This window comes from Talpa occidentalis, unplaced genomic scaffold (assembly GCF_014898055.3).
Source record: "Talpa occidentalis isolate TD23 unplaced genomic scaffold, MPIMG_talOcc4v2.1 talOcc4.4, whole genome shotgun sequence".
In the NCBI taxonomy this organism is placed as follows: Eukaryota; Metazoa; Chordata; class Mammalia; order Eulipotyphla; family Talpidae; genus Talpa; species Talpa occidentalis.
Genome location: NW_023604295.1, coordinates 20723219 through 20738070, shown reverse-complemented (window position 1 = coordinate 20738070; position 14852 = coordinate 20723219). Strand labels below are relative to the sequence as shown.

The 14852-nt window shown below is 40.5% G+C and overlaps 1 protein-coding gene across 5 annotated transcripts in view; it reads right to left on the bottom strand.

Moving 5' to 3' along the window:
* Window positions 1-14852, bottom strand: part of FNDC3B (fibronectin type III domain containing 3B) — a 316053-nt gene that overhangs the window by 242198 nt on the left and 59003 nt on the right. For 4 of the 5 annotated variants that reach the window (XM_037525111.2, XM_054700361.1, XM_054700362.1 and 1 more), the window contains exon 2: window positions 5390-5528. In XM_037525111.2, coding sequence (XP_037381008.1) covers window positions 5390-5500 — 111 coding nt within the window. In that variant the 5' untranslated portion in view covers window positions 5501-5528. Of the gene's footprint in view, window positions 1-5389; window positions 5532-14852 lie in introns of those variants that run through there. The other variant, XM_054700364.1, reaches the window with a different exon arrangement.

Here is a 14852-nt window from a genome sequence, read left to right as displayed (position 1 = left end):
ACACTCCAGAACACTCTGGCAATGTAGTCTTTCTAGGAGAAGCATGGACTTTCTAACAGAAGAAACAAAGCGGGGGGAAACTCTCTCTCAGTAAACTGACATGTTACTGCCAACCAACAGAAATAAGCAGAGCCCAGAAAACTGTACATGGCTGTGACAACTTTAACCTCCTGCCTCCCAAGTCAAGCTCATTAACACGCTCTCCTGAGTGGGAAGGAGAGACAAATTTTAGATTTAAGGAGATCTACTTACAGAAGAAAAAGCATTAAGAACACTCATTAGTAATTAATAATATTGGAAGCTTATAAGAAAAATAATGTGAGAGATAAGAAAAATACTATGGCAAAATAATAAATAAATAAAATAAAATAAAAAACAAAACATGTGCTAGGTGCCCTGTATATGGTAATGATAGTACACAAAGAGAAATCTAACTATATTCCCAGCCCAGTGATCGCCTCATGAATACATACATGAGAAGAGCCACTAAGAAAATTGTCATAGATCCTCACCAGTGTCATAGATAATATTAGCAACACAGTTAACTAGGTTAACACTTCTGTTCTTCACTTAATGCTTTTCTGTTTTAACTGGCGGCTCCTGTAATTCTTGTTCAAGGTTTATTAAAATTTTAAAACAACAGAAAGTCAGAAATTGAATTGACATTTGTCCTTTCATGCTCAAAACTAGCTGCTACCGGTTTAAATCTCCTAAGATGTGATAAAAGTCTGACACAAACAGTTAATATAACATCAGGTCCTGAAAACGTAAACAGAGGCATCAATTTCCTGATTACTGAAGGGCATTCACTATAATTTATAAGCTATATAAAATCACAGGCCAAAACCTGATTTTTATAACTCAAGAATAGCATACTGTGAGGCAGACTGTGAGAAACAAACTTTATTAAGCTATTTTGATCAATTCAGAGGTAGAAGAAATTTTCTTGAGAGAAGCAGAGCTATTTTATTTAGAAAACAACAGTTCAAAATAAACTTGTTCAATTTCACTTCTTGGTATATATCCAAGAGAAATAAAAATATACAACCACAGAAAAAATTTGCACACAATTGTTTGTAGAAGTATTAGTTACAATAGTCAGAGTTAAAATAATCCAAATATCTATTAACTGGTGAACAAATAGACAAAATGCAGTATATCTACCCATACAGTGGAAAATTTGGCAATAAAGAAGGTATGAAGTACAGATACAAACAACCTTAACAAATCTTGAACACAGTCTGTTAAGTCAGAGAAGTCAGACACACATACAAGAAAAAAGATGATTTCATTTATGTAAAGTGTCCAGAATAGATAAATTATCTACAAAGACAAATGTAGATTAATGGGTGCTTGCCTAGGAATAAGGGGAGAAAGGAATGGGGAATGACTACTCTAGGGTTTCCTTTTAATAAAAATACGATAAAATTCATTGTAGTCATGACTGCACAATTCTGTGAACATTAAATTTATTTTTTTTAAGATTTATTTATTTATTTATACATACACACATACATACATACAAGCACTGGGTACAGTCAGAAGCGCGGGAGGGTGAGAGAATTCACCAGAGCCAGAGCGGGGAGCAGAGCAGGCAGAAGGACCGAAGTACACTGCTGAGGGGAGCAGCGGGCGGCAGGAGGGGTCTGCGCACCATGTGGGGCCCTCCTCCCGTGGCTGGGGAGCAGCCGGGGATCGAACCGGTGCTGCAGAGGCTGCGGGCAGCTTTGCAACCCAGCGCTCAACCACTGCGCCACCGGGGGGGCCCGTGTGAACATTAAATTTAAATACATGAAATACACAGTCTATAGATTATGTCTCAATGAAATTGTTAAATAAGTGAAGCTATGGCTTCTGTGCACATTGTGTTTATTTCATGTTGAGTATATATATAGATATGTATATATATATATATATTTTAAATGTTCATTCATAATTAGGATGCTTTTCATTTTAAGAAAAGAGTCATCTTTTCCCTGCTACCTATCTGAAATGACAAACTGAGTTTTCAAAATTAACGTGACTTTGGATAATGAAAATTAACAACATCTCTTATTTAGAGAGCCAGAACAGAGCAGAGAATCTTGCCAAGAACAAGTCCTAATCAAATCCAGAAACTATCAGGACAGAAATCAGGAGGGGGAGAAGGAAGAGGATGGAGACTGAAGAGCTTTCACGAAACTGTGGTGGTTCTTTTGCATATATAGAAATATTCAGAATGTCCTTTGCACAGCTGCAAAATAGCAAGAACACTGTAAACACATACAAGGTAAGCTTCGCTTTACACACACTGCTAAGAGTGATGAAGAGGCAGGGCCACATGGCCAGTGCCCAGCTCCTAACAAAAGTAAAATTTGAGAAAAGGCTAAAGAAATCCTCCCAAGGGCCTGTTGTACAATGTCAGAAATGTCCATCATTGAAATCAAGCCAGTGCCTCCAAAAGGTCCATGCTAAGATGAAAAGGTGTTGCCTCAGATAGAGTGCAGTAAAAGCCTCAGAAAAACATGACCATTGGTTGTTCATTTTCTCTGGGCACCCTTGTTTCCTGATCCTTTAACACAAACCCACCTGAGCTCCACACCATATAGGCTCTTAAGAGCAAGCAGCATCTAACAAAAGGTACTCCGCACAAGCACTCAAAACTCATGCAGTCCCAGCTTCCTGGACACTGTCTTGTATCCTCACCTCTGGTCCTTGTTCTTTCTCGTGATTCTCTGTCCCTCCCCTGCCCTTACCTACTGTCTGGTAGGTATTTTGCTTGCTCCTGGGTCTGCCTTCCCCTTACACCTTAGCCCAGGTTCCACACATATGTCCTGAGGACTCTATCACTTAACTAAGTCATTGCTACATGTTTGGACCCAAAGGAAATACCAAAGGCTTGAAGGGATGAGGGATACACATCCCTCATTCTGGGAGCAGAAAGAAGAAGAAAAAAGTCAGGCACACAGGGCCCTGCCTGAGCTGAGCCACATGATTAGAGGCACTATCAAGGCAGGATACATGCTGGGTTGGTCCTGCTAGGAGGGACATTTCAGACACACCACCACTTAACAATTGTGCCCCTTTATAGGAAGTTTAGGATTAATGCCAATCAATTTCTTGGCATATATAATCTATAAGTGGTAAGGTTTCTAGCTCAATCATATTTATTAACCAGAACATCTGAAAGTAGGTATATCCCCAGTCTGATGATATTTGACTTGATAAAACAAATTAACAGATATTCCTTTCTTACTTGTACAAAAAACTTCCCAGGTGAAATTAAAATGTGATTTATTAGCCAACATTATTTGGTTCTTCTGGAGTGAAGACACAAGACATTCTGAAGAAGTCTGTAGTGTTTTCAGTCTTTGGTCATTTCTAGGTGCAAAGAAGTTTGCTTCTGAAGAGAAAACCTGAAGGAAAATCCTCTAACTAAGGGCTCTATGTACTACTTCATCAACTCTAAAAGGTCACTCTGTGCAAAATGAATTCTAGAAATGAGAGAGAAATCATCAAAACACAAAAATGATGCACAACAATGTGGACAGATGGGCTTGGATCCGGGAGGCACATAAGCAAATGAGAATCAGGTGACTACATTTGGGGGAACAGAGTTGCTTTCCACAGTGAGTCACAGTTGAATACCTTGTCCTTTCTTATCCCTTTAAAGAGCTAAAAGAAAGGAGTCCTAACACTGCATCTGACCATTCCCATGAGTCAAGGTGAGGCCTCCCCATGAGAGGCTGGGACAGAGCAGTGGAAGAATGATGTAGCGAGAGGCCGGGACTAACCACGTAAGGCTCACAGGCTGTGGGGCTGCACTTGGGTTGTATTCCAGGTGTAACAGGACAGCTTTAATCAGGGCAATGACACGATTCAGGTTATATTTTCAGGTCACGCAGCAGTCTGCTCTGTGGCAAATGTTTTCTGGTGGGGCATGAGTAAAAGCAGGAAGTTTTTATTGTCCTAGTCTGGAGTTCAGTAGGGGAGCAGAACTGAACATGGCTAAGCATGGTTTCAGGAAATGCTCCTGAGATAAAGCCAACAGGAGTTGTTGACAGACTGAAGAAGAAGGTGAGAAGATATGGGAGAAGAGGTGAAAGGGAATAAACACTGAAGGTGAAGGGCAATAGAAGGAAGGAAGCAGGGGCTCTACTTAGAAAAGTACTGCAGTAAAGGGGAACTCAGAGAGGGTGGTAACTAGAGGTCTGGTCTAGTAAGGGAGCTTTGTTTTGTTGGGTGGGGGAGGTGCAGTTCTTTATATGTCTAAGATCAACAACCACCAAAAATTTACAGTCCTTACTGGAAAAATCCAACAGAGTGTTTTGAGGAGTCAAGAAGGAAGATATCTGCATTACCTAGAAAAGAGGAAACTCATTCAAGTGACATTTACTGAGCACCTATTAGATGTTCTTTGTCTTAAAAGGTTCACAATCTAATGTAGAACAAAGTAATAAAAATAAATTATTAAGTAGTAAGATCAAAGCAAGGTATGTTCAGTGTATTAGAGTACTATGATAAAGTGTTATAAATATCATTGCATTGCATACTACAATAATATACAATATATAATATGCAATACCATTATATAATACAATATATAATTTATAGACTGATTAACTTATTTGATTATTAGTATATTTTGGGTAAGTTTTGTTCAATCAAATGCCTCCCATTCTACTTTTCATAAAACAAAGACTTTTTGTTTCTTGCAGAAAGAAAAAATAACATTTAGTTAAGGACTGAGCAAACACAAATTTTGGAGTCAGTTAAAAAAATCTAATGTTATCAAAGATAATAGTTTCATCTCTGATTTTTAAAATTTTTGCTTATCATTTAAATTTTTTCTGAAGTGCTACATGAATGAGTTCAGACATAACTTTTCTATTCTGTAATGTTAAGTAATTCATGACCAAGGAGTTTTACAGAAAGCAAGTACCCTAATTCTCAAGCAGCACACTCTATCTACGTTTGGAAGAACTACTCCAAGTGGGTTCGCAGGGACCTGTCCTCTTCTCAAGGTGATGGGTACCCCATCACCTCCAATTCAATCCTGCTCCTGAGTGAAATCAAAACCTGACCCACCCTCCAAACATTGTGCTCTAGCCAACGAGGCAAATCAGTCAAGCACAATATATGACACAAGTAAATAGTCATTTTCTTCCAAAAACGTGTACATATTTTCAAAATGGTTCAAGAATCAGACTTTTGGTGTTTCAAGAAGAATACTAATTGAATGAGGTAAGATTTACTGTTCTTAAAAAGCACAAATCCTGATTTAGTAATTCTACAACAAAAACATCTCTGGAGCTACTAATGTTCAAAATCAGACCTATGACTCAAAATAAAATAATTACTAGGTTAATGTTTCCCATTTCAACTTAAAATTCTCTTTTCCTTCACCAACCTGCTGAGCTGCGTCTCCATTCACCAGGTGAGGCATCATGGGCACCTCTCCGTTCAGCAATGGCGGCAGTTCCAGAGGGATTTGGTCGGTCATCATCATTGTGACGTACATTCATGGATAATTTCCCTCAACAGGCTTCCTGTAAGAGAACCACCATTTGTTTTAAAAATCACCTCTAACATTGCAAGTCAGAAATTTAAGTGCATCATCATGAGGTCAGATGAAACTCAAATTATTCTCATCAGAGTGTTGTATTATTGAGTGAGTCTCCAAGGAAGAGGAAAACAAAGGCAAGGAAATGGCTTGAATTAGGTGACCAAAGGCCTGCATTTCCTGTGCCTGGACTTGTGTTACAAACTTTTTATATACATATGAATAACGGTAACTACCCTCCCTCCAAGGACCTTTCTGAAGATAAAATGAGGCCATATTTTGAGAACATAAAAATGTATATACACACAAAAAAAATCTATAATGGTTTCTAAGGTAATTACTGAATAGAAGACAAAGAGAATGATCTATAAAAAGCAGGATCAAAATATTGTTATACTTGGAATAAGCAGTTAACCCAAGCAAGTAAATACTGATTAACCTATACCTACACTGCAATTCCTGCAATCACTAACTTTGCGATCAATGTAGTAATGTGTTCCAATGATCTTGCTACCATCATTTCCCTGAAATGGATTTAACTAGTTTCACATCTGCCTCTTTAGTACTTGTGCACGTCTTGAGCTTCTGCGTATCTCAGACAGTACCCATGGTACCTTGTGCAAAAAAGGGCTGAAAGGCAGAGTCCTTGTTTTCACAGAATAAATTCACGCAAGTACTCAAAACAACAGTAAGCCCACGTTCATTCATTAATGTTACTTGCCACCAACATCTAGTTTTTCAATACAACAGCAGGAAAACAACAGTAAATTCTTATTTAGAATTTTAACTTGTTCTTTAAAAAATAGTTGCGCATCCTTCAATTGGGTCTAAAATTTATGGCACAAAAAATTTAACAGGAAGAAGGAGGATATGTAAATATACATATACACACTGTTTTCAGTTCTCTCTGAAACCACCATAGAGTTCATGGTTGAATTTCTTACCATTCATAATAAAGTCCACTGAAACTTCAAATTCATGGCTATTTGGTCAATGAACCCTTTAATTATCAATATTCGAAAAGGCAAAACAGTGCTCCTTTAATGGTTGCCTCAAATTTGTTTGAGATAGGGGTGACAGAAATGAATCATTCCTTCTTATTCTCAAATACCTCTATTCTGAACATTAACTATACCTCCCTTCTTCCCAATCTTACCAAAGAGAATCCTTGCCCTGAAAGTATCAAATGATGCATGAAAGTCACCCAAGAGATTGTAAACTTTTTTATTTTAAATAGGTAAAATTTTACACTATTCATTATAACCCCATTTGGAGAAACTAATTATTTTAAGCACCCAACAATGAAGTCTTGTTCCAACTAGGGAAGCACATTCTATAATAACAGGTCTTATAATTCAGTGTTAATAGTACCATCATGCTGTTTTATGAGGCAATTACTCAGTTCCTAAGCAAATAAAAGTACAAAACCCAAAGGCCAATAGTTTGTCCTGATGAAGGAAACAGATTCTTCGATAACAAAATTAATTAGGATAATTCCACTGACACTATCATGACATCATTTTAATCTTGAGAGGTCAAATGACAGAGTACTGAGATCCATTTAAAGTTTTATTTCTAATATACTGTATATTCTACTAGCACATGAGGAAAGAATGGCTACTTTTTCTCAGACAGATGATATTACACAGGCTACTTTCTTAAGTAATATTTAATGTTTCTTCAAAATTGCAGTGTGGATAAGTGTATTTCAGACCTGAGTATAAATGAGTCACCTCTCATGTAGGGGTGAAGAAGCCCTCCATATCCACCTACCTTTACCTCTCTCCTCTTCAAGCAGAGTTCCACAGCACTTACTGGCGAAGTTGAACAGTACAGATTATGGCTCTGTGTTCTTTTTCCTATCTCCTCTGCTAAGGCAGTGAAAGGTAGACCCCTCCCTCCCTCTTCCAAAAGGGACAGATCTCACAGACAAGCATTAGGATGGAATCTCCTCTCTCTTTTATCACCCAATAAGGCAGGAGTAAACTGACTTCAAGTCTTCCTCTTAGGCCTTTCAGCCTCTAGGTCCTTCTGTTAGGGGGGAACAGGATGTCCTAAAGCTAACTCCCTACAGGTTTTGTGGACTCCACCCCCACCCCAGGCCAAAGCCAAAGACACTGGGAACTCCAAATCCCATCACCACCAAAGGGAAGGTGGCTGGGACCTAAGGGTGGGGTTAAGCAGCCAGATTGGTATAAAGCCAGACATGTGGGTTTTGGAGGGGTTCCCCCATTTTGGCTCTGCACCAGCTCGCAGCGTCTAGCCAGCTCTGAGAGTGACTTTGGTTTCCAGGTCTGCGGATCGGGTAGGACGCATTAAAGACTTTATTTCCCTATTTTCTCCCTGAGTTGTACATTTTCCTTATTTCCTTTTCCCTTGTAAATAAACCTTTCATTAACCTTTTGTGTCTGCCTGTAGTAGAGTATTCATAAGTCCCTTGTAAGCGCGCGGGTGAGGACCCACAGCCAGGCAACCCGTTCAATATCGGGGCTGCCCTATAACACTTCCATAAGGCCAGAATACAGTAAATAATGACACAAGTCTGGGGGCTGGCCAGGGAGAATGGAGATTCTCAGAACCTTCTTAATTAAGGCTGATGTTCTTCATGCATCAAATGGCTCAACCCAGTGAAGTGAAGTTTTTTTCTGTATTGGGGTTTAAGACTCAAATCCAATAACAATGTTGTTACTTTGCTCCTATTTCTCATGGTTTCTTAGAAAGCTAGGGTGAGGCCTGCTGCAAGTATTGGGTAGCAGGAGTTAGCCACCATCTGGTATAAAACCCAGGCATTCCTGGTCCCCTGTTCCTAATACCAAAGAAAGTCTCAATACCAGTATCATATCTTCACAGTGACACCTCCAATTTAAGAAACCTCCTGGTTGGCATTGTGTTAAAAAATGTGACTTTTTATCAACAAGATCAGCCCTCTTAGGTAGCACTCTTAAGCACCAGTGTGAAATTCAAACTAAAGAGTGAACTCCAAGTTCACCAAGTGTGGGAAAAGGGAATCAGCCCTCCAAGCCCACAAAAGTCTTAAAAGATATAGGTGAAAGAGTATAAAGGCTCACGTAGAGTTGTAAAAGTCCCCAAAAAAGCCATATTTAATGGCCTAAAGAGATAATTATATTTCCTTTTTAAAACTGTATGGTTAACTTTGGGTAGTGCAACTATTTCATAAAGAAAGATAATTGAATCCTCTTTTTTCCCTACTAAGATGAGGGTTACCCACCTCACAGACATGCAGTGGTTACTACAGATTACTGGGAGGAAGCAGTGGGGGGAGATGAGGAATTATACATAAAAGAAAATCAGGGACTCCCTGGTGGCGCAAGGTTAAGTCTCAGCACTATCAAGCTAATGGCAGCCATTGCAGCACAAGTTCAATGCCAGGCCAGGAAGCTAACCCACATGGCGCAGCAGACCTCTCCTGTCTCACCTACTGCTCCCCTCAGCAGTGGATTTCAGTGGATCCGCCTATTCTGCTCCCCACTCTGTCTCTGGTGAATCCTCTCGCTCCCTGAACCTCTCTCTAGCCTACACCCCAGCTCTTATAGGCATAAATAAATCTTTTTTTTTTAAAAAAAAGAAAATCAACTACATGTATAATCACTCCTTAGCTTACAGTGGGAACCTATAAACATATGTTTCAACTCAACTACCGTTCTGTCAATCATGGAGAAAAATGCAAAAGTGAAGAAAGTGAAGAAAAGTCACTGTAAACCCGTATCACAGAGTCTCACTTTTCCATAACCAAAATTATTGATCCTCTTTTCCCAAGGCTGCCAGTTTGCTAAAATTAAGCACTTCGGGATTGTTTTCTATTCCCTAAGCATTTCATGAGAAGTGACCAGGATGTTATTCTGACAAGGTAAGAGATTCATACAGACAAGGTGACATAAGAAGTCAACACTATTTCAACACCCATTTCCAGGCTTCATGCACATACATGGGACACTTTCATTTGCTTAGAACACCAGGGATATACAGAAAAAGAAAGAAGTTATCTCTAGTCAAGACAATGCCTCCACTATTAAACAAGGCAACTGCCTGCCAAGCTGCCCCATAAAATTATCATGAAATAGAAACAATTTAGTGCCAAGGACCATAGAAAAGACAAAAGTCAGAAACGAGAATTAGAAACGAAGGAAAACCACAGGTGTGAAATGTAAAACTTAGGACACAAAGCAGTATCTTTTGGGTTATTTCCCAGTGACAAGAAAGGGAAAGAAGTCAGTCAATATTCAGGTTTAAATTGGGAAACCACAGTCTTCTCCAGTGACAGTTAAAGAAGGTAAAGTCAGGCCAGGAGACTTGGGAAAGGTCCTCACACATCAATCAGTGGTGACAGCTCCTCAAAAAGTGAATCTCCTCTGTTTTGACTGATAACCCAGACAAAACTACACATATATTCAACTTAAACAGGTGTGCCTCAACCCCACAGCTCTGAGAACTATGGAAAGTTACACACCTGAGAGAGCTGATGAAACTTTATTTTTTTATTTATACAAGAACTGGGGTATAGGCCAGAGGCACAGGAGGGTGAGAAGATTCACCAGAGACAGAGCGGGGAGCAGAACAGGCAGACGGACCAAAGACACTGCTCAGGGGAGCAGCGGGAGAGACAGGAGAGGTCTGTCGCGCCATGTGGGACCCTCGCCAGCTGGCCAGGATTGAAGCCATGCTACAGAGGCTGTGGACAGCTTCACAGAGGTGCATTCAACCCACTGTGCCACTGGGGAGGCCCTGACAAAACATTTAAGTGGAATTAAAAGATGAAGCCATGAGTGGGAAGGATTACCATCCAAATGGTTAACTTTAGGGACCAAAACTTCCTTTATTTGCAATGATAGTGGATGGAAATTATACATTTTCTTCCTTCCCTCCAGAGCAGGCTGGCTCCTATTTTTTCTTAGGGGTGCAGGATCACTGTTTACATTACTGTGTTCAGTCATAAGGTGCTAAGGTGATGTACCAAGGAGTTACTGAATAATTTTGACCTGACATATCCAAAGAAATTCATCCCTGCTTTTGTAACAGGGTGGTCCCAAGGAGAGGGGGAAGTTCCAGGTTCCCTGCCCCACCCAAGGGAGGGTGGAGCTGAGCAGGAAAGACAAGAAGCTGGAGAGGAGCCTGGGGAAGGAAGGAAGCAGGATGGAGAGCAAGAAGGAGACCTGGAGGAGGCACATGGAGCAGAGAGACACGTGAAGAAACTGCACCTGCGTTTTGGTCGTGGACTGGTTGAAACAGATGAGGGTGAGAGACTGGTGGGGAGGTTAACAAAGGCAGCAGTATTGACCTTGATTTTGACTTTGCTTTTTTCCTTCCAGACTTGTCTGGTTTGTTTTTTTTTTTTTATTTTTATTTTTTAAGATTTATTTATTTATGTACACAGAACTGGGGTACAGGTCAAAGATGCAGGAGGGTGAGAGGATTCATCAGAGACAGAGTGGGAAGCAGAACAGGCAGACAGACCGAAAACACTGCTGCGGGGAGCAGCAGGAGACACAGGAGAGGTCTGCCACACCATGTGGGTATCTCTCTGGCCGGCCGGGGATCAAACCGGCGCTGCAGAGGCTGAGGAAAGCTTCACAGTGCTGCTCTCAACCCCCTGCACTACCAGGGAGGCCCTTGTTTGGCTGTTTCTGAGGCCATTCTATGGGTCCCCACCAGAAGGTGCGTTAGACTTATGGCAGGCTTTCGGGCCTCAAAGACCCTGCTTTCGGCCAACCCTGTTTTGGCATTTATCCATGAGGGGATGGGTAACTCAGGGTGCTTGATTTGGAAACTCTATTCCTCCCTCATTCTCTCCCTTTTCTGTATTGCACACTAATGGTATTAAAGTTCCTTCCACTGATGGTCTTATCCACTAGAGTGTTTTGTCTTGATGCGGTGGTTCTTATGTTGTGCTTTTCTCCTCATTTAAGCAGCCCTGTGAACCATGACCCTCAGATCTAAGGGTCACATCCTAGATTTACACTCTCACATGTCCTTTGGGCTGGGAAGCCAGGTGGTCAGTTTATGCACACACATAGACCCTATGGTGGTCTCTGAAAGCCCCCCAGCTGTCCTGCACCCTCTTTCTTGACCACTTATTGATTATCAGCATGGAGGGAAGTTGAGGGGGCCAGATGTGTGAGCTCTGGATAACTGAGCTGTAACTGTTTCATTTCAGTCAGAAGGTCTCATGAGAAACCACCCCGACAAACATTCATTTTCCTGATCTGTGCACCCTCTCCCCTGTCACAAATGTGTATCTGAGCTGACCAAGTCTATCACAGAACTTATATATTTTACTTATGGCTGAGCCACATCCACACTGCCGTCCACACACAGAGAGAGTTCTTGCAGTCAATCTATTCATCAGGCCACTCCCCCTTACAAATGAATAAATGCACTGCAAAACTAATCAGAATCAACAAAAGGGAAATAATCTCTACTACAATGCTTTTTCTAATCCTCCATTTTTTCTCTCTCACAAAAAGCTCCAATGTTTTGCTCCAATTTTTTTTTTTTATCTTGTTCCTACCCATACTTCCATTTCAAAGAATTTGGTAACAACCACAGGTTCTCACAATCTCTCCCCCTAACCACACATCCTAACACTAAAACCGCAAGTACTTCATGCCCAGCCAATTCTATTCTTTTGATTGACAGGGAAAGGATGCCACGTGAGCACTTGTGGTTAACTTTCCTCCCTCAAGAGAGCAAGTCTTTTGTTACCCTCCTTACCTGCTAGCAAGACCCAGAATTATCAAAGAACTCCAGCCCTAATGGCAGGGGTGGGGGCTGGGCACTCTAAAACACAAAATGAACAGATCCTCACTGTTAGTAAGACATTTCATTCCATCCAAATATATCCCCAAAGCTTTTAAAGAACACCTTATTTTAAAAGAATATTACAAAGGCTCTTCAGTTTTTATATTACTCTAGGCAACTGGCTTATTTACTTTTTCCTCTTATTTTGCTTCCCCCACTTCAAGTCTAAAAAGGTTTTCCGTGGTATTTTAGCCCCAGCCTATACTAAGAAACATAACATACTGGCCAAGTTCATGAAAAACCCAGTTCTCAGGGGAGAACCGCAGATCCATTTCCAAAGGCCAGAGAAAGCAATTAGATACTAGGAAGAATTTCTAACTTGAAAAAAAAAAACAAAGCCCTAATCACTGCTTAGAGTTTTAAGTCTGTGAACCTGGCCTTCAATTAGTAACAAAATGTCTTGGTCCTCACTCCAGGGCTGATGACCCAAATTTCCTTACATTAATTCAAGATGTGAGTTAGCAGTACAGTACACAAATCAGTTTCAGATGACAAGAGAAAAAGAAACGAAAAATACCAAAAGGAACAAAGTTGAAGCATCAGCATCAAGTGAGCTGCCCAGCTGGAAGAAAAGGAGACTCCCAGAATGAAAGCTAAGTCTGCGGTGAGGCACAGCTCCCATGTTCATTTTACCTATACCCTAAGGTGGCTTTTGTCTCACTCTCCCAGGGAAATACTTCATAAGTAGATGCAGTGAGGGAAACCAATGGGAAGAACGCACTTGATCAGTTTTAACTTTTGTTTCCATTCTGCAACTCAAAATGTGCTTTCAGAAACCAAACAGGTTTCTGGATGAATGGTGAAAGGATGGATACCAATGACAGAGCTGTATAAAGCAATTATGCAAATAAATGAATAAAGCATAATAACCAATCTTAAGAATTCTACCATCAAAGTTGTAGGGTAAGGAAAAATGTCAGGCTTTTCTGCCCTCCCGCCATCAGGATAGATGATGGATCCTTGCGGTCCTGAACGCATGCCTGATGGAGGGCACCTGGAGTAGGGTATGGGCATAGGTAGATGGGATTCACCTGGGCTAAGACTGTGCTTTTAAGGGCGGTGTCACGGGGAAGCAGAGGAGAAGCCAAAAGAGAAGCCAAGAGAGAAGCAAGAGAAGCAGAAGCCGAGAGAATGCCGGAGAGCCCAGATAGAGTGAGGATTTGCTGGGGGCTGGGAGGACTGCCAGCCTCCCGGCCCCCCAGCACCCCTGCCTGCCATATGCCTGGTGAACCCCAATAAAAGACCTGCATAAAACCACTGAGGACTCTTGACTCCTCCTTCACCCGATCTGCTGGATCAGAAAACCTGCACCGTGTCTATTCCTGCCTTTACAAAAGTCAACAGTAATTGCAAGTACTCCATAAAGTTTGTACATTTCCCAATAAAATAAGGATTAACCAATCACCTTCACACAATCCAAACAGCATGTAAACATTTTACTTGCTACATGATTGTTCAGTATCCTGAGAAAAAATAGTTATGGGCACATTAGTAAGAACATTAGCTTGATTCAGACTTGGAGAAATTTGAGAAAATTTCTCTCTCTACTAAAAATACCAAATGACTTCTAATAGCAAGAATCTACTGTGGACCTGGTTTCAGAAAACTGTCACAAATATATCAAAGAAATATTTTAGACATTTATATTTATATAATAATAAGGAAAAGAAGCTTTTTTCCTGGTTGAATAAGGCAAGAAAAATCCATTCAGTAGTCAAAATGACAATCTGACAAATAAATGTATTGAATCACAGAAAACAAAGGTTTTGTTTTTCTGTGTAATACTGGGGACAGAGAAATCTGAGAGTTTACTAAGAAATTCCTATATTCCCCTTTAAAGCAATACAACTATCAGAGAGCTAGTGTTTTATGAGTGATTACTTTTTGAAATAGCTCCCAATATACAACCTAAGCCTAACAAAACTAAATTTATTATGACACACATTTGTGCAATGGATTTGCACTTGTTTGTGCCAGGTCTGTAGTAAAAAAGAAATACGCAAAAGCTGCTTTCATGAACCTCCCCTCATAACAGGTGGTTTTCCCTACATATAGCCGTGTGACAGTAAGCCCTCTACAAAGCCACGGTGTGCCAAGGCTGTACCACTGAGGCTGGTATAAGTAACTCTTTGACATTCGCACAATGATGAAATCACCTAATGACACTCTGTCAGAAGGCCATCACCAACTTGCAATGCTACACTGCACCATCAGTCACAAGGATGAAGTGTGATCTTCCTGTCCAAGCTTTACTAAAAAGATCCAGAAAGACAAAGGGGTGAAGGGTATGGAGAGAGAGAAGAAAAAAACTTAGTTGTACAGATTCCTACAACAGGTAGATGTTGTACAACTATTTTGTTTTCTGCATCATAAAAACCTCTTTCCTTCTGGCTTTATGCTGGTTTTGAAAGGTAAACCCCTTGATTGATACTTTAACACCAAGAAACTTTGAAAATGGTTGTCATTTCTAGCCTTCTGAGAAAAACGACAGCTT